At 42.5% G+C, this 24,692-nt stretch overlaps 1 protein-coding gene across 1 annotated transcript in view; it reads right to left on the bottom strand.

Moving 5' to 3' along the window:
• itga9 (integrin, alpha 9) overlaps positions 1-24,692 on the bottom strand; it is a 425,264-nt gene that overhangs the window by 96,968 nt on the left and 303,604 nt on the right. Inside the window, exon 21 of the mRNA XM_073052451.1 lies at positions 17,810-17,899. Coding sequence (XP_072908552.1) covers positions 17,810-17,899 — 90 coding nt within the window. The remainder of the gene's footprint in view (positions 1-17,809; positions 17,900-24,692) is intronic.

Raw genomic sequence — 24,692 nt, 5'->3', positions numbered from 1 at the left:
AAAGTGAATGACACTGAACTCCGGTTATGTCATGCACTGAGATTAAGGTAAGCACAAGCCTTCATTTGCTTATACCGGCAGACAGAATTATTCCAAATGGTAAAGTACTATTCACATTCATCATCATCATTTTGTTCCATATCGTATGAGGTGGGAGATTATGCTCTCATGACCATGATCGTTCTTGGCAAATTTGTCCACAGAAGTGATTTGCCATCAGCTTCTTCTGGGCAGTGTCTTTACAAGACGAGTGACCCCAGCCATTGTCAATACTCTTCAGATATTGCCTGCCTGATGTCAGTGGTTGCATAACCAGGAGTTGTGATGTGCACCAGTTGCTCAAATGACCATCCACCTTCTGCCCCCATGGCTTCATACGACCCTGATCGGGGTTAGGCAGGTGCTACGCATTGCCCAAAGGTGACCTGCAGGCTAGCAGAGGGAAGAAGTGCCTTACACCTCCCTTGGTAGAGACAAATCTCTACCCCTCCCCCCCATAATATTCACATTAGATGCTGTTCATAGACTTCAGTTCAGCATTCAACACAATCATCCCTCAGAAACTGATTGGAAAGCTGAGCCTACTGGGCCTGAACACCTCCCTCTGCAAATGGATCCTAGACTTCCTGACTGGGAGATCGGGAGCAGCATCTCCAACTCCATCACACTGAGCACGGGGGCCCCCCAGGGCTGTGTGCTCAGTCCTCTGCTGACCCACGACTGTGCTGCAACACACAGCTTGAACCACATCATCAAGTTCACCAATGACATGACCGTGGTGGGTCTCATCAGCAAGAACGACGATTCAGCTTACAGAGAGGAGGTGCAGCGGCTAACGGACTGGTGCAGAGCCAACAACCTGTCTCTTAATATGAACAAAACAAAAGAGATGGTTGTTGACTTCAGGAGGGCACAGAGCGACCACTCCCTGCTGAACATCGACGGCCCCTCGGTAGAGATCGTTAAAGAGCACCAAGTTTCTTGGTGTTCACCTGGCAGAGAATCTCACCTGGTCCCTCAACACCAGCTCCATAGCAAAGAAAGCCCAGCAGTGTCTCTACTTTCTGCGAAGGCTGAGGAAAGTGCATCTCCCACCCCCCATCCTCATCACATTCTAAAGGGGTTGTATTGAGAGCATCCTGAGCAGCTGTATCACTGCCTGATTTGGAAATTGCACCATCTCGGATCGCAAGACCCTGCAGCAGATAGTGAGATCAGCTGAGAAGATCACCGGGGTCTCTCTTCCCACCATCACGAACATTTACACTACACGCTGCATCCACAAAGGAAACACCATTATGAAGGACCCCATGCACCCCCTCATACAAACTCTTCTCCCTCCTGCCATCTGGGAAAAGGCTCCGATGCATTCGAGCTCTCATGACCAGACTATGTAATAATTTCTTCCCCCAAGCTATCAGACTCCTCAATACCCAGAGCCTGGACTGACACCTTGCCCTATTGTCCTGTTATTATTTATTGTAATGCCTGCATTGTTTTTGTGCACTTTACGCAGTCCTGTGTAGGTCTGTAGTCTAGTGTAGTTGTTTTTATTTCTCTGTTGTTTTTTATGTAGTTCAGTCTAGTTTTTGTACTGTGTCATGTAACACCATGGTCCTGAAAAACGTTGTCTCATTTTTACTGTGTACTGTACCAGCAGTTATGGTCAAAATGACAATAAAAGTGACTTGACTTGACTTGATTATTGTTATTTTTATATACATAGATAACAGAACAAATGTAAATATAAGGATATATACTGTATTATTTTTATTTTCCTTTTAGACCATAAAATAAAGTAGCAGAATTCAGCTATCTGGCCCATAAAGTCTGTTGTGCCGTTCCATCATGGGTAATTTATTTTTCCCTCTCAACTCCATTCACCTGCCTTCTCCCTGTAATTTTTGACACCCCAACTTATTTACCTCTGTTGTAAATTTGCCCAATGACTTGCCCTCCACAGATGTCTGTGGCAATGAAATCAGCATATTCACTGTGCTCTTGCCAAAGAGATGTTTAATGCCATAAATGCTGAATTGCAGTCACGAAGTGTAGTCAATGCACTACACTTAAAAGTATTACATTTTCTGTTCAGATAGGTTGCATTATAGAATGTGCATCTGATTCACACTCACCTTATTTGTGCTATCACTCAAAACAAAGCTAAACCTCAACACTCTTAAAATGCTAACAGTCCAGTCAATAAAAGTACCAGCAGTCATATTAAAACAGTTCATATGTACGGTGCTAAACAACATTGGAAGAATGCAGTCTGTGTGGATTGGAAATAACATCTCCCCCTCACTGACAATCAACACTGCCACACCTCAAGGATGTGTGCCCACTGCTCTACTCTCTCTACACCCATGAAAGTGTGTATAGGCACAGTTCAAAAGCCATTATAAATTTTCTGATGACACACCTAGAGGGGGTCAGTTGTGCTGTGAGGATTACATTCCTTGACTTCTCTAGTGCCTTTAACACCATCCAGCCCAAGATCTTAAGGCACAAACTAACGGAGATGGGAGTAGACTCTCACATGGTGGATTGGATAGTGGACTACTTGACAGATAGACCTCAGTATGTGCAGTTGGGAGACTGTAGGTCTGACACGGTGGTCAGCAGCACAGGGGCGCCGCAGGGAACCGTACTCTCTCCGGTCCTGTTCACCCTGTACACATCAGACTTCCAATATAACTCGGAGTCCTGCCATGTGCAGAAGTTCGCTGATGACACGGCCATAGTGGGGTGTGTCAGGAATGGACAGGAGGAGGAGTATAGGAAACTGATACAGGACTTTGTGATATGGTGCAACTCAAAACTACCTGCGTCTCAATATCACCAAGACCAAGGAGATGGTGGTGGACTTTAGGAGATCTAGGCCTCATATGGAGCCAGTGATCATTAATGGAGAATGTGTGGAGCAGGTTAAGACCTACAAGTATCTGGGAGTACAGTTAGACGAGAAGCTAGACTGGACTGCCAACACAGCTGCCTTGTGTAGGAAGGCACAGAGTCGACTGTACTTCCTAAGAAGGTTGGCGTCATTCAATGTCTGTAGTGAGATGCTGAAGATGTTCTATAGGTCAGTTGTGGAGAGCGCCCTCTTCTTTGTTGTGGCGTGTTGGGGAGGAAGCATTAAGAAGAGGGACGCCTCACCATTTAATAAGCTGGTAAGGAAGGCGGGCTCTGTCGTGGGCAAAGTACTGGAGAGTTTAACATCGGTAGCTGAGCGAAGGGCGCTGAGTAGGCTACGGTCAATTATGGATAACTCTGAACATCCTCTACATAGCACCATCCAGAGACAGAGAAGCAGTTTCAGCGACAGGTTACTATCGATGCAATGCTCCTCAGACAGGATGAAGAGGTCAATACTCCCCAATGCCATTAGGCTTTACAATTCTACCGCCAGGACTTAAGAACTTTTTAAAAGCTATTATTAATGCTTTTTGAGATAGTGATTTAGATGCATATCATATTTTTTACTGAGTTAAGTATTGTATGTAATTAGTTTTGCTACAAGTGTATGGGAGATTGGAAAAAAGTTGAATTTCCCCATGGGGATGAATAAAGTATCTATCTATCTATCTATCTAACTATTGTTGGCAGAATTTCAGATGGTGATGAGACAGCATACAGGAGCAAGATATACAATATCAGCTAGTTGAGTGATGTCACAGCAATAACCTTGCACTCAACATCATAGATAGATAGATAGATAGATACTTTATTCATCCCCATGGGGAAATTCAACTTTTTTCCAATGTCCCATACACTTGTTGTAGCAAAACTAATTACATACAATACTTAACTCAGTAAGAAAATATGATATGCATCTAAATCACTATCTCAAAAAGCATTAATAATAGCTTTTAAAAAGTTCTTAAGTCCTGGCGGTAAGACCAGTAAGACCAAAGAACTGATTGTGGTCTTCAGAAAGGGTAAGGCAAGGGAACACACACCAGTCCTCATAGAAGGGTCAGAAGTGGAAAGAGTGAGCATTTTCAAGTTCCTGGGTATCAACATCTCTGAGGATCTATCCTGGGCCCAAAATATCGATGCCACTATAAAGAAGGCACAACAGCAGCTATTTGTCATTAGGAGTTTGAAAAGATTTGATATGTCAGGAATCTAGGAATAATGGTGGATAGTTCCCTGAAAGTGGAATCTCATGTGGATAGGGTGGTGAAGAAAGCTTTTGGTATGCTGGCCTTTATAAATCAGAGCATTGAGTATAGGAGTTGGGATGTAATGTTAAAATTGTACAAGGCATAAGGTACGAATTTGGAGTATTGTGTACAGTTCTGGTCACCAAATTATAGGAAAGATGTCAACAAAATAGAGAGAGTACAGAGAAGATTTACTAGAATATTACCTGGGTTTCAGCACCTAAGTTACAGGGAAAGGTTGAACAAGTTAGGTCTTTATTCTTTGGAGCGTAGAAGGTTGAGGGGGGACTTGATAGAGGTATTTAAAATTATGAGGGTGATAGAGTTGACGTGGATAGGCTTTTTCCATTGAGAGTAGGGGAGATTCAAACAAGAGGACATGAGTTGACAGTTAGGGGGCAAAAGTTTAGTGGGTAACACGAGGGGGAATTTCTTTACTCAGAGAGTGGTAGCTGTGTGGAACGAACTTCCAGTAGAAGTGGTAGAGGCAGGTTCGGTATTGTCATCTAAAGTAAAATTGGATAGGTGTATGGACAGGAAAGGAATGAAGGGTTATGGGCTGAGTGCAGGTCAGTGGGACTAGGTGAGAGTAAGCGTTCGGCACGGACTAGAAGGGCTGAGATGGCCTGTTTCCATGCTGTAATTGTTATATGGTTATATGGTCAGCAAAAACCCTTGCAAATTTTTATGAATGTACCATGGAGAGCATTCTAACTGGTTGTATCACTGTCTGGTATGGGGCGGGAGGCAAGATGACTGCACAGGATTGAAAGAAGCTGCAGAGAGATGCAAACTCAGTCAGCTCCATTATGGGCACTAGCCACTGTAACATTCATGACAACCTCAAGGAGCAATGCCTCAAAAAGGCAGCATCCATCATTAAAGACCCCATCACCCAGGACATGCCCTGCTCTCATTACAACTATCAGGAAGGAGGTACAGGAGCCTGAAGGCACACTCAATGATTCAGGAACAGCTTCTTCCCCTCTTCCATTAGAATTCTGAATGGACATTGAACCCATGAACACTACCTCATTACTTTTTTTTGCACTATTTATTTATTTCTCACACACACACACACATGCCTGCCCCCCCCCCCTTATGGGTGGTGTGTATGTGTATTTTTCCCCCAACCTTGGGTCCTCTACCAGAGGCCTGAGAGCTTGAGGGTTCAGTGCAGTATCCTTGCTATTCCTAGTAGTGCGCTCTTCTGGAGGAGATTTTAGATCTTGTTCCTGGCATTTTTTGGAGCCACTCTCCCAGTCTGGATGTCACAGCTCCATATGCTCCTATCACCTCCAGGATTACTCTGGTTTAACCTTCCATGTCCTTTCTATCTGTTCTTTCAAGCCCTGGTATTTCTCCAGCTTCTCATAGTCTTTCTTCCTGATGTTGCTGCCATTCGCGATTGCCACATCTATTACTATTGCTTTCTTCTGTTCCTTCTCCAGTATTACTGTGTTTGGTTGGTTGGCCAGTACCTGCTTACCAATCTGTAGTTGGAAATCCCACTGGATCTTAGCTCAGCGCAAATGTTCCTGTACACAATTCCTACAACTTGGTTGTGCCGTTCAGTATATGCTGTCCCTGTCTCGATCTTGCACCCTGCTACAATGTGCTGGATGGTTTTAGTAGATTCCTTGCATAATCTGCAACTTGGGTCTTATCTGATGTGATAGACCTCAGCACAGCTCTTGTGCAGCCATGAGCAGTGCCTCTGTGCTGTCCCTCAGCCCTGCCATTTCCAGCAGTTGATAGGACTTCCTTAAGTCAGCCACTTCTTATATCTGGCGATGGTACATCCCATGCAGTGGCTTGTTCTGCCATGGCCTCTGGTCCTCTGGCTCTGCTTCACCCACTTCCATTTTCATATCCCCTGCCTGCTGTCTGAGGTATTTTCCTACCAGGTCATCCTTAGGGGCCATCTTCCTGATATACTCATGATGTTTTGCACTTCTTCCAGGACTGGGCCTTGACACCTCTAAGTCCCCGTCTCCTTTATTCCACAGGTGGATAGTCACTCAACATTGAACTTTGGGTAGAATCCTCTGTGTATTGTTCGTAGTTTCTGGATCTTGATGTCAGAGGCTTCCAATTCGTTCCTTGGCCAGCACATTATTGCAGCTGGGTATCTGATGATTGGTAGGGTGAATGTGTTGATGGCTCTGACCTTGTTTATCCCATTCAGCTGGCTTTTTAGGACATGTCTTACACTTTGGAGGTACTTGGATGTTGCAGCCTTCCTTGTGTCCTCATTGTGGTTTGCATGCACCTTCAGGATCCCCAGGTATTTGTAGCTGTCCTGTACATCTGGTATGAGGCCTTCTGGTAACTCGACTCCCTCAGTCTGGATGAGTTTGCCTCTTTTCACTACCATTTGGCTGCACTTTCCCAGTCCAAATAACGTCCTGATGTCTCTGCTGTACACCCTTGTCAGGTGGATTGTCAGTCAATATCCCTTTCCTTTCTGACATACAGCCTGATGTCATCCACGTACAGGAGATAGCTGATGGTCACTCCACTCTTGAACCTGCACCCAATTCCACTCTTTTTTTTAATAAACTTTTTTTATTGAGTTTTCAAATAATTACAGAAATAAAAGAAAATATATGAAAAAAATATATATATATACCCTTCCCCCTCCCCTTAACCCCTCCCCCCTAACACCCCTATAGAAAAAAGAAAGAAAGAAAGAAAGAAAGAAAGAAAAAAAGAGTGCCTGGATATCGGAACATCCCCACACGCTCCATGGAATTCGTAATAACTTTAGTATATATATTTCTTTCCCCAAATAACCAATTATTTCATCTTCGGAGCACCTATATATTTAATCCTGTCTTTTGTAAATAAGGGTGCCAAATTTTCAAAAATGTTTCATATTTGAGATATGAAATTTATCTACAGGAAGATTTATGCCGGTTAGAAGAATGGGCTGAACGTTGGCAGATGGAGTTTAATGCTGAGAAGTGTGAGGTTCTACATTTTGGCAGGAATAATCCAAATAGAACATACAGGGTAAATGGTAGGGCATTGAGGAATGCAGTGGAACAGAGAGATCTAGGAATAACAGTGCATAGTTCCCTGAAGGTGGAGTCTCATGTAGATAGGGTGGTGAAGAAGGATTTTGGAAGGCTGGCCTTTATAAATCAGAGCATTGAGTACAGAAGTTGGGATGTAATGTTAAAATTGTACAAGGCATTGGTAAGGCCAAATTTGGAATATTGTGTACAGTTCTGATCACCGAATTATAGGAAAGATATCAATAAATTAGAGAGAGTGCAGAGACGATTTACTAGGATGTTACCTGGGTTTCAGCACTTAAGTTACAGAGAAAGGTTGAACAAGTTAGGTCTCTATTCATTGGAGCGTAGAAGGTTGAGGGGGGATTTGATCGAGGTATTTAAAATTTTGAGTGGGATAGATAGAGTTGACGTGAATAGGCTGTTTCCATTGAGAGTAGGGGAGATTCAAACGAGAGGACATGATTTGAGAGTTAGGGGGCAAAAGTTTAAGGGAAACACGAGGGGGTATTTCTTTACTCAGAGAGTGATAGCTGTGTGGAATGAGCTTCCTGTAGAAGTAGTAGAGGCCAGTTCAGTTGTGTCATTTAAGGTAAAACTGGATAGGTATATGGACAGGAAAGGAGTGGAGGGTTATGGGCTGAGTGCGGGTAGGTGGGACTAGGTGAGATTAAGAGTTCGGCACGGACTAGGAGGGCCGAGATGGCCTGTTTCCGTGCTGTGATTGTTATATGTTATATTTATCTCTTAAATTATAAGTAATTTTTTCAAATGGAATACAGCTATAAATTTCCTTCTTCCAACGATCTATACTTAAATATGTATCCGATTTCCAAGTAACTGCAATAGCCTTTTTGGCTACTGCCAGTGCAATTTTTATAAATTCTTTCTGATATTTATTCAATTTGGGTTTCGGTTTTATCCCTTCAATATCACCTAGTAAAAATAATATTGGATTATGTGGAAGTTGTGTTCCAATAATTTGTTCCAATAAAACTCTTAAATTTGTCCAAAAAGGTTGAATTTTAGAACAAGACCAAGTAGAATGTAAAAAAGTACCGATTTCTTGGTTACATCGGAAACACTGATCGGATAAATTTGGGTTTAATTTATTTATTTTTTGTGGTGTAATATATAATTGATGTAAAAAATTATATTGCACTAATCTTAACCGGACATTTATTGTATTTGTCATACTCTCAAGACACAGTCTTGACCAATTTGTTTCTCCAATTTTAATATTCAAATCACTTTCCCATTTTTGTCTTGACTTATGGACTCCTTGTTTAATTGCCTGTTTTTGAATCAAGTTATACATACAAGAAATAAATTTTTTAATCTTTCCTTTTTGAATTAAAGTTTCTATTTCATTAGATTTCGGCAATAACATTGTTTGACCTAATTTTTCTCTTAAATAAGCCCACTCTTTGAGATGATCTGGCTGAGGGGGTTCAAGCCTACAGCAGTGGGAATAGTGCATCACCCTGGTATATTCCACATCTGATGGTCACTTGTGCTACTAGCTTTGAGTTAACACTAGCATTTTCCTCCAAAAGCCCACTGAGATCTTGAGGACAGTCCTTAGTGCTTGTTGACCTTGTACTGAGACAGGTGTTCCAGGACCCATGTGTGGGACATTGAGTCGTACGCTCTCCTGTAGTTGATCCAGGCTGTGCTTAGGTGATTTGTCTGGTCTTGGACTCTCGCATGACTGCTTTGTCTACCAGCAGTCAGTGCTTGGACACTCTGGTTCCATTACCAATCCCCTCTGAGCAGGGCGGCTATTGTTGGGAGTGGGCCAGTGGTGAGAGTGGAAGGGTCAGGCTTGGGCTTAAGGGGCTTCAATGAGAAGAAGCTGAGGCCAAAGAAACAGGTTAGAGGATTTGGTCTTGGTTGCCGATTGCACAGCGCAGGCAGGATGGCAGATATGACAGTGGAATGCTCCTCCTGTAGGATGTGGGCATTCATGCAACCTGATAGTTTCCCTGATGACTACACCTGCAGGAAGTGCAGCCAACTCTAGCTCATGAAAGACCATATGAAGGAGCTGGAGCTGGTGTTGGATGAACTTAGGATCATCTGGGAGGCAGAGCAATTGATAGATACAACTTCTCAGCAGGTGGTTACACCCAGAGTGCAGAGTGCAGTGCAGTGCAGTGTTCGGGTGAACACTGAGAGAGGTAGAGAGAGAAAGAAGTCAGTGCAGGGTCCCCCTGTGGCCATTCCCCTCAGCAACAGGAATACCCCCATGGATACTGCTATCCAAAGGGTAGCCTATGGTTGACCTATGTATCTGGGCAAGGCAGCGCTTTGGTCAGCTCTGAGCTTCAGAAGGGTAGGGTGAAGTCAGGCGGAGCAATGTTTATAGGGGACTCGATAGTGAGGGGGACAGATAGGAGATTCTGTGGCAGCAAAAGAGACACCAGTAGGGTGTATGGCCTCCTGGGTGCTAGGGTCCAGGATGTCTCCGAGTGGTTGCAGAATATTCTTGAAGGGAAGGGTGAGCAGCCAGATGTCACGGTACATGCTGGTACAGTGCTATAGGCTATAGAGGGGAAGAGGTCCTGCGCAATAAGTTTAGGGAGTTAGGAAGGAGGCTGAAGAGCAGGACCTCCAAGGTGGCAATCCCCTGATTAGTCCCGGTGCCATGAGTAGGGAAATGGCACAGGGGGCAGGGTTTCAAGTTCTCGGATCATTGGAACTTTATCTGGGGAAGGGGTGACCTGTACAAGTGGGATAGGTTGCACCTGAACAGGAGGGGAACCAATATCTTGGGAGGGAGGTTTGTTGATGCTATTGGGGAAAGTTTAAACTAGACTTGCAAGGGGGTGGGAACTGAAGTGAAGAGGCAGAGGATGGGGCAGTTGGCGCACAAGTAGTGACAGCTTGTAGGGAATTTAAAATGAAGGACAGGCAGATGATAGAGCATAGAAGCACTCAGCCAAATGGTTTGAGATTTGTCTATTTTAATGCAAGGACTATCATAAGCAAGGCAGATGAACAAAGCGCGTAACAATACGTGGAACTATAACGATGTGGCCATTACCAAGACTTGGATGTTTGGATGTCTCAGGGGCAAGAATAGCTGCTGAATATGCTAGGCTTTAGATGTTTCAAAGGGGACATGGAGGGAGGCAAACGAGGTGGGGGAGTGGCATTGCTAATCAGGGATAGTATCACGGCTGCAGAAAAGGAGGAAGTCATAGAGGGATAGTCTACTGAGTCAGCATGGGTGGATGTCAGAAACAGGAAAGGGGCACTCTACTGGGTGTTTTTTATAGACCCCCCCAATAGTAACAGACATCGAAGAAGATAGGGGGGCAGATTCTGGAACGGTGTGATAATAATAGGATTGTTGTAATGGGTGATTTTAACTTTGCTAATTTTGACTGGCATCTCCTTAGAGCAAGGGGTTTCGATGGAGTGGAGTTTGTTAGGTGTGTTCAGGAAGGTTTCCTGATACAATATGTAGATAAGCCAATTAGAGGAAAGGCTGTACTTAATCTGGTATTGGGAAATGAACCTGGTCGGATGTCAGATCTCTCGTTGGGAGAGCATTTTGGAGGTAGTGATCACAACTCTATCTCCTTAACCATTGCACTGGAGAGGGATAGGAGCAGACAATTTGGGAAAACATTTAATTGGGGCAGGGGGAAAAAGGATGCTATTAGGCAAGAGCTTGGGAACGTAAATTGGGAGCAGATGTTCTCATGGAAATGCACAGCAGAAGTGTGGCAAATGTTCAGGGAACATTTGCACGGAGTTCTGCATAGAGATGTTCCATTGAGGCAGGGAAAGAATGGTAAGGTAGAAGAACTGTGATATACAAACAATGTAGAAAATTGAGTTAAGATAAAAAGAAAAGCTTAAGAAACCAGGTACTGTCAGAGCTCTAAAAAAATTACAAGGGTGCCAGGAAGGAGTTCAAGAATGAAATTAAGAGAGCTAGAAGGGGCCATGAGAAGGCCTTAGCGAGCAGGATTAAGGAAAACCCCAAAGCATCCGACAAGTATGCGAAGAGCAAGGTGATAAGCCATGTGAGAATAGGACCAATCAGGAGAGGGGAAAATGTGTATGGAGCTGGAGGAGGTAGCAGAGGTGTTTAATGAATACTTTGCTTCAGTATTCACCATGGAAAAGTACCTTGGAAATTGTGGGACTGACTTACAGCGGACTGAAATGTTTGATTGTACAGACATTAAGGAAGAGGGTGTGCTGGAGCTGTTGAAAGGTATTAAGTTCGATAAGTTGCCAGGACCGGACAAAATATATCCCAGGCTACTGTGGGAAGCGAGAGAGGAGATTGCTGAGTCTCTGGCAATGATCTTTCCATCAACAATAGGGATGGGAGAAGTACTAGAGGATTGGAAGGTTGCAAATGTTGTTCCCTTGTTCAAGAAAGGGAGTAGAGATAACCCAGGAAATTAGAGACCAGTGAGTTTTACTTCAGTGGTGGGCACAATGTTGGAGAAGATCCTGAGAGGCAAAATTTATGAGCATTTGGAGACATAATCTGATTAGGGATACTCAGCAAGGCTTTGTCAAGGGCAGGTCATGCCTTACAAGCTTAATTAAATTATTTGAGGAAGAAACAAAACACATTGATGAAGATAGAGCAGTGGATGTAATGTATACGGATTTCAATAAGGCACTTGATAAGGTTCTCCATGCTCATTCAGAAAATAATGAGGCATGGGGTCCTTGCTTTGTGGATTCAGAATTGGCTGAATTTGTGGTTGTAGGTGGCTCGTACTCTGAATGAAGGACAGTGACCAGAGGTGTTCTGCAGGGATATGTCCTGGGACCCCTCCTCTTTGTGATTTTTATAAATGACTTCAGTGAAGAAGTAGAACAGTAGATTATAAGTTTGCTACTGACACAAATGTTGCAGATGTTGTGGATACCGTGGAGGGTTGTCGGAGGTTACAGTGGGACATTGATAGGATGTAGAACTGGGTTGAGAAGTGGCAGATGGAGTTCCCAGATTATTGAGAAGTGGTTCATTTCAGTAGGTTAAATTAAAGGACTGAATATAATATTAATGGCAATACTCTTGGCAGTGTGGAGGATCAGAGGGATCTTGGGGTTCGAGTCCATAGGACATTCAAAGCAGCTGCTCAGGTTGACAGTGTTGTTAAGAAGGCATATGGTGTTATGGCCTTCATCAACTGTGGGATTAAGTTCAAGCGCCATGAGGTAATGTTACAGCTATATAAGACCTTAGTTAGACCCCACTTGAGAGTACTGTGTTCAGTTCTGGTCACCTCACTACAGGAAGGATGTGAATACTACAGAGAGAGTGCAGAGGAGATTTACAAGGGCATTGCCAGGATTGGAGAGCATGCCTTATGAGAATAGGTTGAGTGAACTTGGCCTTTTCTCCTTGGAGTGATGGAGGATGAGAGGTGACCTGACAAAGGTGTATAAGATGATGAGAGTCATTGATCATGTGGTTTTCCCAGGGCTGAAGTGGTTAACATGAGGGGGCATAGTTTTAAGGTGCTTGGAAGTAGTTACAAGGAGGATGTCAGGGGTAAGTTTTTCACACAGAGAGTGGTGGGTGCATGGAATGCACTGCCAATGACAGTGGTAGAGGCAGGTATAATGGGGTCTTTTAAGAGACTCTTAGATAGGTACATGGAGCTTAGAAAAATAGAGGGCTATGCAGCAGGGTAATTCTAGATGGTTTCTTGAGTGGGTAACATGGTTGGCACAACATTGTGGACCAAAGGGCTGGTAATGTTCTGAAGATTTCTTTGATTCTATGATTCGGAAGCGAACACTGTGAACCGTCTGTGCTCTGCGGTGTGGGAGATCTGGTTTTCAGGTACCAGTGATGGCAGCGCAGTAGGGGTCCTGGGCTGGACCTCTCACACTTACACTACATCTGCCCACAAAAACCTCTGGATGAGACTGACAAGAACGAAAAGAGCCATGCCGGCTCGGAAGTCACCCGGATTAACAAGGCCTGTGCCAGTTATTGGAGAACTGGGACCATCTGGCGAGAAATTGGCTACAGAGCAAATGACAAATGGACGAGACTGGACAACATGGAATTAATAGGGGAAAAATATATATATATATACACACACACACACACACACACACACGTACATACACACACATACACATGCTTGCTGTAATTCATAATTTTTATTACGTATTGCAATGTACTGCTGCTGCAAAACAACAACAGATTTCACCACATATGCTGGTGATATTAAGCCTGATACTGATCTGCTACAGTTGGATGCAAAAATTCCTTTTAATAACCCAGAAAAACTTTAATGTGTTTCTTGTTATGTTCAAAAAGTATTTAAAAATTGCAACTGACATGGGCTAAATTTCAGCTATTGTACTTAAAAATCAGAATCAGGTACACTTTCACCACTTTACATGACATGAAATCTGTTGTGTTGTGGAAGCAGTAGAGTGCAAAGACATAAAACTAGCACAAATATACTCTGCCAAAATTAAATAATAATGTTGTATTCACAGGCTCGTGTATCATTCAGAAATCTGATGGCAAAGTGCATGAAAATGCTGTGAAAACACTGAGTGCTGATTTTCAGGCTCCTGTACCCCCTCCCTGATGGTAGGAACATGTCCCAGATGATGAGGGCCATTAATGACAGATACAAACTTCCTGAGTTGCTGTCTCGAAGATGTCCTGAATGGTGAGAAGGTTTTAACCATGGTGGAACTGGTTGAGATTATGACCCTCTATAGCCTCTTGTGATCCTTTGTATTGGACCCTCCATACCTGTAATGCAACCCGTCTGAATGCTCTCCACCTTACATCTAGAACATTCGCAAACTTCTTCAAACTCTGAACGAAGTACAGAAGCTGGCTGCATCAGGTGACACTCAGGAACTTTGTCACCACTGACCCCTCAGTGTGGGCTGCTGCATGTTCTTCTTATTTCTCTTCTTGAAGTCCACAATCTAGTCCTTGGCCTTTCCTAGTTGTTGTGACACCACTCACCCCGCTGATCTACCTCACTCCAGTACACTATCAGGCACTGCTGCCATCAGAGGTTTTACCAACAACATATTATTAGCAGTTTTTACAGATGGTGTTTGAGCTGTGTTTAGGCACAGACAGGAGTGTAGAGAGAGAGTAGGGCTGTGGGCTAAGCACAAATTGGTGAAGAGCCCTGTGTTAATTGTTAGCGATGAGGAGGTGTTATCACTGATCTGTACTGACTGTGGTCACCCAATGAGGAAGCCGAGGATCCAGTGCAGAAGTACAAGTTCAGAAGCTTGGTGATTTACCCCGATCTATAAAGAACAACCTGATATATGTTTTGCTCATGACTAGTTGCTCCAAAGCACAGCGGTGAGCCAATGGGATTATGTCTGCCACAGACCTGCTGAGGCACTGTACAAACTGCAGCATTTCCCTGGCCTCACTGTGGCAGGAGTTAACTTTAAATATAGACAATCTCCTCTTGAAGCACGTCATTACAGCAGATGTGAGTGCTACCAGTCAACAGTCCAGGGACAGCAGTGATTCATTGCTGTAACTCTGACTCCATTTAAATGCAACTTCCCCAACGGGGGATGCCAAATGACAAAATCATTCCTCTGTAACAGACATAGCTACTACTGCCTCCGTGATTAAACATTACCAAGACCACACACCTTCCCCAGCTACCACATGTAAACTGGCATGGGGGTGGGGGGGGAGGCAGAATTAATCTTCCGATGATGGTGTAAATTATACCAAATAAGGTCCAACTAAGATCCTCTTCAGTTTTGTCTCCATAAACAAACATCTTGTTTTTGCATGTGGTTTACAAGCACAGCTCTCTTCTTTGATCTTTTCCCCATCTGCTGTGATGGTAAAGAACCTACTCCACTGCGTCAGTGCTTCAAGATTCCTTTCCAACTCTTGGGAGCTACCGTACGTGAACAATGATCTATGGCCCAGGGAAACAGATCAGCATTGTGGTGGAATACACGCCACTGACAGGAAACTGAACTGGTCTAACCATATAAACACTGTGGCTACCACAGCTGGTCAAAGGCTAGGAATCCCGCGGCGTGTAACTCACCTCCCGACTCCCCAAAGCCTGTCCACCATCTACAAGGCGTAAGTCAGGAGTATAATGGAATACTTCCCACTCGCCTGGATGAGTGCAGCTCCATCAACACTCAAGAAACTCGACACCATCCAGTACAAGGCAGCCCACTTGATCTTTACCCCTTCCACAAGCATCCAATCCCTCCACCATCGACAAACAGTTGCAGCAATGCGTACTATCTACAAGATGCACTGCTACAACCACCAACATTCCTAAGGCAGCACATTCCAGGCCCACGTCCCGTAAATGTAAAAGATAAACAAGACTACTGCAATGCCATACAAGCCCTGAAAGATCAAGACCAGAAACTTCACTTATTATTTACTTTTTCTATATAGACAGGTAACAGGTTCTACTGGCCCAATGAGCTCACACTGCCCAGTTACACCCGTGTGACTAATGAATCTAAGAATGCTTTGACTGTGAGAGGAAGTGGGAGCACCATGCGGTCACGAGGGAGAACATACAAATTCCTTACAGGTAGTGACGGGAATCAAACCCCAATCGTTGGCGCTGTAGTTTACGCTAACTGCTAGGATATCATGCCACCCCAATTGAGTACATTTACATAAAACGTTGCCCCAACAAGGCAGCATCCATCATCGCCCATCCCCACCGCCTAGTCATGCTCTCTTCCTGCTCCCACCATTCAGGCAAGAGGTACAGATACCTCAGATCCAACACCACCAGGAAGGAAGTGGGTGATTGGGCACTGCTCCCACTTTCATCCCCTCCCCCTCACCCCGTTATGATATACATTATCACATCCTTTATTTACCTTTGTGTTCCTGCTGGTCACCCTCTGGCCACAGTCTCCACATTCACCCTCTCTTGCCCCCACCGTTCCCATTTTGTTGACTTCCACCGTAAGACACAGGAGAAGAATTAGGCTATTCAGCCCATCTACTCTGCTCCATCCTTCTGTCTCCCAATTCCACCTTCACCCTCCATTCACACATTCTGCTCGACCTGCTGAGCACCTCCAGGGATTTGTTTCTAAATCTGACACTACACTGAGCTGTCCTTCACACAAAAGGCACAAAGGAGAAGTCATTTGACAACATAAATACTTCCTACATCTTGCAGTGACAAAATGGGCATCGCTTTGTTTTGCTGTGGCCCTTCCTGTTTGAATATTCTTACACTGTGCGTTCAGTACTTGCATCTGTCCACTTCTTATTTTATCCTGAACCTACTGTACATCCAGTGTGGTCAGATAACCCGTCAATCCTACTGATGTACTGACCACAACGATTAGAGCATCCCCATGCTCTTTGTTATTTATGCAGACCATCAGTCAGACTCCCTTTCCACTACATTCCTTTTGATGAGCAGATATTGAGCATTGTGGCACAATAGCATAGTGGTTAGCATAACACTTTACAGTACAGGCGACATAGGTTCAATTCCTGTTGCTGCCTGTGACCACGTGGGTTTCCTCCAGGTGCTCCAGTTTCCTCCCACAATCTGAGGACGATCCATAATGTATCTCAATAAATAAATAAATTCAGTCATGGCTCACTCATTCTGAGCATTAATGCTTGAGATAATGGGCAAGAATCACTTGCACAATATTAAAAGTGAAATGGTAAATATGGAAAACAAATCTTCTTGCAGTATTTATGCCTGCCCACACCACCAGTCCTTGCTCTGATGTCTCCAGACCTAATGCAGTTTTCTAAATCTCTTCTTGACCCTGATCTCCCATCTATTTTCCAACCTCTGCTCATCTGATCTCTCATTCTCACTGGTGTTTATGCCTTGAAATAGGGGTTCCCAACCTGGGGTCAATGGACCCCTTGTTTATTATACTGGTCCATGGCATAAAAAATGTTGTGAACTGTTAGGGTATATTCTGGAATTATGGTATATTACAAATATTAATTTCAACACCAACCAGTCTTCATGGACTGTAGGTTGAATTTTAAATGTGGCCAGAACAATGGTCTTCCTGGAGCTGCAGATTGGGGTTGATTTCAAACAGGGAAACACCCATTCACCTGAGATGTCTGCATAGAGAGACAGAGGTGATTAATACTCAGTGCTGGTGTGAAGACCTGGAGGTGTTTGAAACTCAAAGGAAACACTATGAATGAATTGCAACTACAAAAATTGTCCTGTTGTTAACTTTGTTCTTTAACATAAAAAAATGTGATGTAATACTGGGTCAGGAGGCCTCTTCTTCCAAGAGTGTCTCCAGTGTGATGCCTGCTTGTTGTCTGGAATAAAGACTTTGATATCCACCAGCTTCATTGTCTCTCTAGTGTCTTCGATCAGTCACAACAGGAACCCCTGCCTTCAAGAGATTCTTCTCATTGTCAGCTACTCTTTTCATCACACCCTCAGCACTTACAGCAAGCAGGTGTTCACTCCTTATTTACTCTTCACTGGATGACCATTTCCTCAATCCAGATCAATATTGGATTCCCAACTTGCATTGCCATCCCTGCCAAAATAGTTCCATCTGACTTCCTAACCTTGAATCACTTTGTGTCAAATTATACTCCAGTTTCAACACATTGATCATAGTTACCCTGTAACAGCAGTATCCACTTCATGTTTCAGAGGCATTGTGAGGATAAGTGTGTTGTCATGCAGAGTGTCATTATGCTCCACGTTCCCACTGCAGAAAAGAAACACAAATAATCTTAGAAATCTGCATTATGTACGTGATCCTTCAGCAAAAGTCAAGTAAGTACAATGCCACTTTTTTTTACCTCAGCAATGTTGGCAAAAAGTCATTATTCCTTTCAAAATTGCTCCATATTTGAATATTAAAAGTCACAATCGAAAAATAAACAGCTGCAGTATTCAATAACTCTAAAGGGTATTTTTAAATACTACAATCATTGGATATTTTTGTAGACAAGCAATGATGTCCCATCGGATTAAAAGGAAACATAAGACATTGGAAGAATTCCGGACTTTGAAAGTGTTAACTGACAATAATCTCAAAGGTCACAATGGATTGGAAACACTCTGTTGGCTCAAAGCCCCTCAATTTCAAGGTGAAAGGACTGAAAATCAAAGTGCTGCTATCTCAAGAGACCCATAACCGAGTGTAAGAAGCGCACTGAGTTTCTGCTTTATGGAAACAAAGTTAAATGCATTCAAAACAAATTTCCATTAAAATTTAAACTTAGATACTTAAATGTTACAATATTTTTAGTAATATAAAGATGCCCAGAATCTGAAATGATAAACAATGCTATTAATTTACAGCCTGATTAATCAGCCCCTGCAAAACAATACATAGATTAATCTTGGACTCTTCATTACAGCTACAAACTGTATGCTAGTCCAACTTTTTCATTGAACTGAAAAGTCGGAAGAAAGACGAAATGTTATACTGTAAGTCAGAAAGGTGGAAACTGGTGGATGATAACAGGAAGGGATAACAGGAAGGGATTCAAATTTCATTTTCAATACCAAGCTGGAATGAGGGTCAGAGGTCATTCTGCCTCTTTTTCTCTCTTCAAGTTGTTAATCAAGAGAAGCTTGAATTGGCCATCAGAGACAGAGGTCTCAACGTCTGGTTAGAGACCACACCAATTGTACTTGGTTGGTGTGCTGCTTATAAAAGTTCATAGAGCTCATGCAATTAAACCTTTACTGTAACAATGCCCTGGAAAGTTGGAACTGGCGAGAAAATGCAGCATGTGGTTCTCTAACTTTCCAACTTGTTTTGCAGTATGACCATCAATCACCTCTAAAATATTTAAATTGCATAACATAGGATGGTTATACACTGAGTATAAAATCACACATTTTCAACTTCTGTAGTGTAACATTCTTGCATCCTTCCACATTTCTGCTCAGTAAAGCAAGTCTGTAAGGAGTTTATGCGTTCTCCTCATGACTGTGTGGGTTTCCTGCAGGTGCTCCTGTTCTCCCTCCCCCTACCCCCACCCCACTGTCTGAAGACATACTGGCCGGTAGTTAATTGGTCATTGTAAAATGTCCTGTGATTAGGAGAGGGTTAAATCGGAGATTGCTGGGCGGTGCAGCTCGAAAGGCCAGGTGGGCCTACTCTGCAGCTCAATAAATAAATAAATAAAGGATCAGAACTTCTAATCAAAGGCTGCGGACAGAACGAGGCATTTACATCTTAAATGCACAAGCACACAATTTATCTGTAAATTCAAATACAGTGATACTAATTTTAATCCTATTACCTGTAACATTAACTTCTACAGTATCTGTCCCAATAACAAGCGTCTCCCAATCGTCATATGCCCCTTCATATTTATGAAGAAGAGGAGTGTAATTACTAAGAAAGCATGGCAGCGCCTCTATTTCCTTAGAAGTTTGTGAAAATTTGGCATGACATCTAAAACTTTGGCAAACTTCTATAGGTATGTAGCAGAGTAGAGCGGCTGGTTGCATCACAGCCTGGTATGGAAACACCAATGCACTTGAATGGAAAATCCTACAACAAGTAATCGATACGGCCCAGTCCATCAGTGCTGATGCAGGAAAGCAGCATCCATCGTCAAGGACTCACACCACCTATGCCATACTCTCTTCTCGCTGCTGCCATCAAGAAGAAAGTATAGGAATCTCAGGACCCAAACCACCAAGTTCAGGAACAGTTATTAACCTTCAATCATCAGGCTCCTGAACTGTTCCTGCAACAGACTCACTTTCAAGGACTCTCTGTCTCATGTTCTTGATATTATATATTTTTTAAAATTTTGTAATTGGACAGTTCGCTGTCTTTTGCACATTAGTTGCTTGTCCACCATGTTGGGTGAAGTCTTTCATTGATTTGATTGTGTTTCTTGGATTTACTGTGAATGCCCACAAGAAAATGAATCTCAGGGTTGTATATGGTGACATATATGTACTTTGATAACAAATTCACTTTGAACTTTACCTGCTAACTGCAATGCCTAATCAAACTTAACAAGTTTCTATTTAATATAATCAACATTAACTTTGCCTAAATTTAGGATGTTAACTGGTAGGCCAGTCCTATTTTTAACCATAACTATTTAAAAACTCATTATAGTCACTGGTCCCAAAAAGCTGCCTCACTGACACTTCAGTCAACGTGCCCAGCCTCACTTACCAAGAGGAGGTCCAGTGAAGGTCCTTCTCTCACAAAGAGCCATATTGCTTCACGAAACTTTCTTAAACTCACTCACGGTTTCTGCCCAAACCTCTTCAGACTGTGGCAGACCCAGCCAACAGGGAAGTTAAAATCCTATCACAACTTCAGTTATTGCTGCCAGTATCTGTGATTTTATCGCATAATTGCTCCTCTAATTCCTTTTATCAGAGGGCCTTTAGTACAATCTGCATGGAGTTTTCACTTACACACTGTGTTAGCGTGGGTTTCCCTAGTTGCTAAGGTTTCATTCCACATCCCAAAGACACATTGGTAAGTTAATTTGCTGCAGTAAATTACCTGAACATTGGGGCTATGTGATGGAACACGAGAGAAAACAACGTGAGAGAATGGGTCTGATGAGCTTGCTCTTCTGGGACACAGCAGGAATGTGATGGGCAGAATGGCATCCTACTGGGCTATTGCTTAGTAAATCAGTAAGTCAGTTGCTTATTGAATAACAATAGATCGAATCTTGCTGGTAAGTGCCAGCAATGTGCATAGGAGGCACCAGCATACATGCCAGCTATTGGAAATTTGGAAGATTTGCTCTTTTCTTTCCTGCACATTGGGTGCTTGGTGTTTTCTTTCAACAGGTTCCATGGTGTTTCTTCGTTACATGGCTGCCTGCAGGGAGACAAATCTCAGGGTTGTATTCTGTATGCATACCATGATGACAACTGTACTTTGGATCTTTGAAGGTTGATGCATGTGTATCTAAATAGAAAAGCTCTGACCTTAGCCACAGATTCCACTGGCCAATTCAGCCAGTGATCTCTAGGGCTGGATTCTGCACGGAGTACAGTGGTGGAGCATGAACTTGCTGACATTCTAAGAACTTAAATGGAGAATCTCTCCAGACATCCTGTGCCCAGCTATCGAATTTCAGGGCAGAAATGGCAAACACAAGGAGAAGTAATTCTAAGATGATTGGAGGAAAATATAGGTGGGGGGATGTCAGAGATAAATTCTTAGAGAGAGTGGTAGGTCTGTGCCCTGCCGGGGTGGTGACAGAAGCAAACACATTAGGGGCATGTATAAAAGTCTTAGATAGACACATGGATGATAGAAAAATGGAAGGCTAAGTAGGAGGGAAGGGATAGATTGATCTTATTGTAGGTTAAAAGGCACAACATTGTGGGCTGAAGGGACTGTACTGTTCTCTGTTTATATTGCTACATGTCAAACTGTTAGTTTAACAATCACAATGTTCTGTTTTGGTTAGGAAAAATAACTATTAGTTAAGCACCATTGCTTAGTTTTGGAATTGTTCCACTGGGTCAATAATTGAATCCATGAAACAGGTGGGACTCAGCCCAGAGGTTGAGTCTCAGATGGACTTCAGCCTGATCCCACAAGAAGCATGGAATCTTGCTATTATATTCATTAGGAAATAGCTCTGGAAAAGCAGTAAAGGATCTGTATGTACCAGGACTGCACTGGACTCAGAATCACTGGTAAGCTCTCAGCTTGCTCAGTGAGCTAGAAGAACCTAAACGATTAACGATGTCAGTGAATAGTTGTTGGTTTTGGTAACATTGTTTCCATTTCTGCCATGTATGGGATTTTTGTGAACATTCTGCCAAACTCTAAACACTGCTAATTTTAGCTTATTAAGTTTCCTCTTATTAAATCAAAACAATTCCCTCACTGACATTTTTCATTCAACAGATTCACTGCATATTTGAACTTGAGCACGTTACTGCAACTGATAGCTCCATGGGGACATCTCTGTGCAATCTTTTTTATTTTTCAGAGGACAACATTTGAGTGCTTGTTACAGCTACAGCAATGGGTAAAATTCACACTGGTAGAAGAACTCAGCTGATGCCAGGTCTCAATCCAAAATGTCAACCATCCCTTTTGCCTCAGATTCCAGCATTTGCAATCTCTTATGTATCCAATATCTCAGGGATAGCTAGACACATCTGCATTAATGCTGAATTAAACAGAGGATAGGCCACCTTAACAGACCAAGGACTAGATTACAAAGTGAACATGTCAAAACCTCTGAGTTCCTTGCTGTTAGGAAGTAGCAAAGCCATATGTTCCCCTGTGGTTTACACCAAGAGTGTTGTATTTCAAGTGCACAATTCCATGAAATCAGGGGCTTTGATTAAATTTGATGTGAAGGCTAGCTTTCATTATACCAAATTGGATTTCAGACACAAACGATTGGTGACACAATTACTTGATTAGCGGTTTGTGTTAGCAGAACCCCTAACAGATGTCAGAATGTCATCAGGAGTTACGGTGCATCAGAAACCCCACCAGATATCAGTGAATCCGGATCTCCAATACTCTGGGTTGCTCTATTGTAATACAACAAGCAGTGACACAAAAACCAACACTACGAGCAGGAGTTAGAAGATAACATAAATTTAGAAATGAGTTGAGAGTATAAATTATGTGACTCCTTTTTTTATCCTCAGGACAGTGTACAAGTATTGTTCCTGTTGAAACAGGGGACATGGTATTAAAGCTTATCTCTAGCGATTTTAAGTCTCAAATCACTTCACACAAATTAAATTGCAATTGTCTTCTGTTCGTTTGGTGACAAATCAGAAGCAGTAAGATTCCACAAACCAGCTTGAGAGGAGCCTGTGGAGTCGAGAATTCTAGTGTCCTCTATTGCTCTTACTGCCACATCTAAATTGGCCAAAATGCAGACAAGGTAGTCTACCCTACGTTGCCGTGTTTAAATTTGCCAAGGAAGATAATGAAATATTTAAGCAAAATTCTTTAATTACTTTCAGCTTTTCTTGTCTCCTCTTGCTCATTCCCTTCTGTGTAACATTGTTCTTTAGAAAATGGGCAAAGGTAAAAAAAAAACTGCTGCTGTAGATCAGACGGGCAACAGAACACGCAAGACCTGACATAGCTCCTCTAAACGTACAACCCAAAAATAATGACATTGTTTAATCACGAACATATACATACAAAGTCTAGATAAAGCATCAGCGTACTTGGTAATGATTGCGTTTCACTGAGGAAATTTGCTATAATGCAGATTTTAAAAGAGAAATATAAACAAAAAAAACTTGTCCCAACCCCAATCCATATGATTTTACCTCTTCTTCAAAAAGAAACAGAGATTTACTTAGTATAGTGTAACTTTCAAGAGACTGACTGTAATTGACTAACCAATCAGGCACCCCCACCAACCACCCGAACTCAAACTCAATCAGCAGCTGGTTCTGTTTAAGAGTATCACAGGAACTACAAGAATGCTGCAGACCAATGTATTACGCAATTTATTTATTAAGCATGCTTTATACAAGCCAGAACAACATGCAGGCCAAAATCTTCAAGCTATGATTCACCCTGTTCATTCTTCATGCTCTTTTCAACTATTTTGAGTAAACACTTTGTTCTAAAATGTTAATAAAACATACGTATTGTAACCAAAGCCTTTGCAATAAAAAACATGTTTGGAACAAAGGATCTAAGCATGAACTTTTTATTTTATCTCTTTGCTTTTTGTACAGACACTCTTGTGCCTAGAGTCACTTTGTGAATATACAATCAATGTATATAAGCTATCTTATGTATTTATATTTGTTTTTTTAATATTATGTTCTTTTTTGTGTTATTGTTTTTTAGTGCTAGTCAGATCCAGAATAACAATTATATTGTTCTCCTTTACACTTGAGAATTTGAAACAACATTAAATAGCCTTGAGTCTTTGTGCCATGTGGCCAGAGTTGTAATGACACAGTGTAGTTGTAGGATTGTTAGTAAGTTATAGGAGGCAACTTCTAGTGAGACTGAGACTGTGACTAGAGAGGCAAGATAAAACTGCTAAGATTTACAAGGTCCTGAGATCTCACACAAGCTACATCTGGACAATGTTTTAGAGTGAAATGACATGATAGATCTTCAAATGTCTGGGGCATACAGTCAGACTGTGGAGTTCATATTGTGAAGATTTATTGGGTGATTATGCTGTCATTTGCAGCTACATGTGAGGATGGTATCAGCATTAGTTCCTTGGGTAGGCTAGTTGAAAGCTGATTCCCCAGCGTAGGAGCATGAATCTTAATGATCTGAGAAGGTAGCAAAGTTCACAATCAGATTTATTATCATTGACATATGTTGTGAAAAGCGTCTTGTGGCAGCAATACACTGCAAGATATAAAAATTATTATAACTTACAAAATATGAATAAATAGTGCAAAACACAAAAAGTTAACATGAGAAAGTCTGCAGATGCTGGATGCAACACACACTAAATGCTGGAGGAACTCAGCAGGCCAGGCAGCATCTATGGAAGTGAATAAACAGTCAGTGTTTCAGGACTGAGAAG

Source organism: Hemitrygon akajei, chromosome 1, assembly GCF_048418815.1.
Source record: "Hemitrygon akajei chromosome 1, sHemAka1.3, whole genome shotgun sequence".
Lineage (NCBI taxonomy): Eukaryota > Metazoa > Chordata > Chondrichthyes > Myliobatiformes > Dasyatidae > Hemitrygon > Hemitrygon akajei.
The sequence above is the reverse complement of the archived record's forward strand: the minus strand, read 5'-3'. Positions and strand labels throughout refer to the sequence as shown.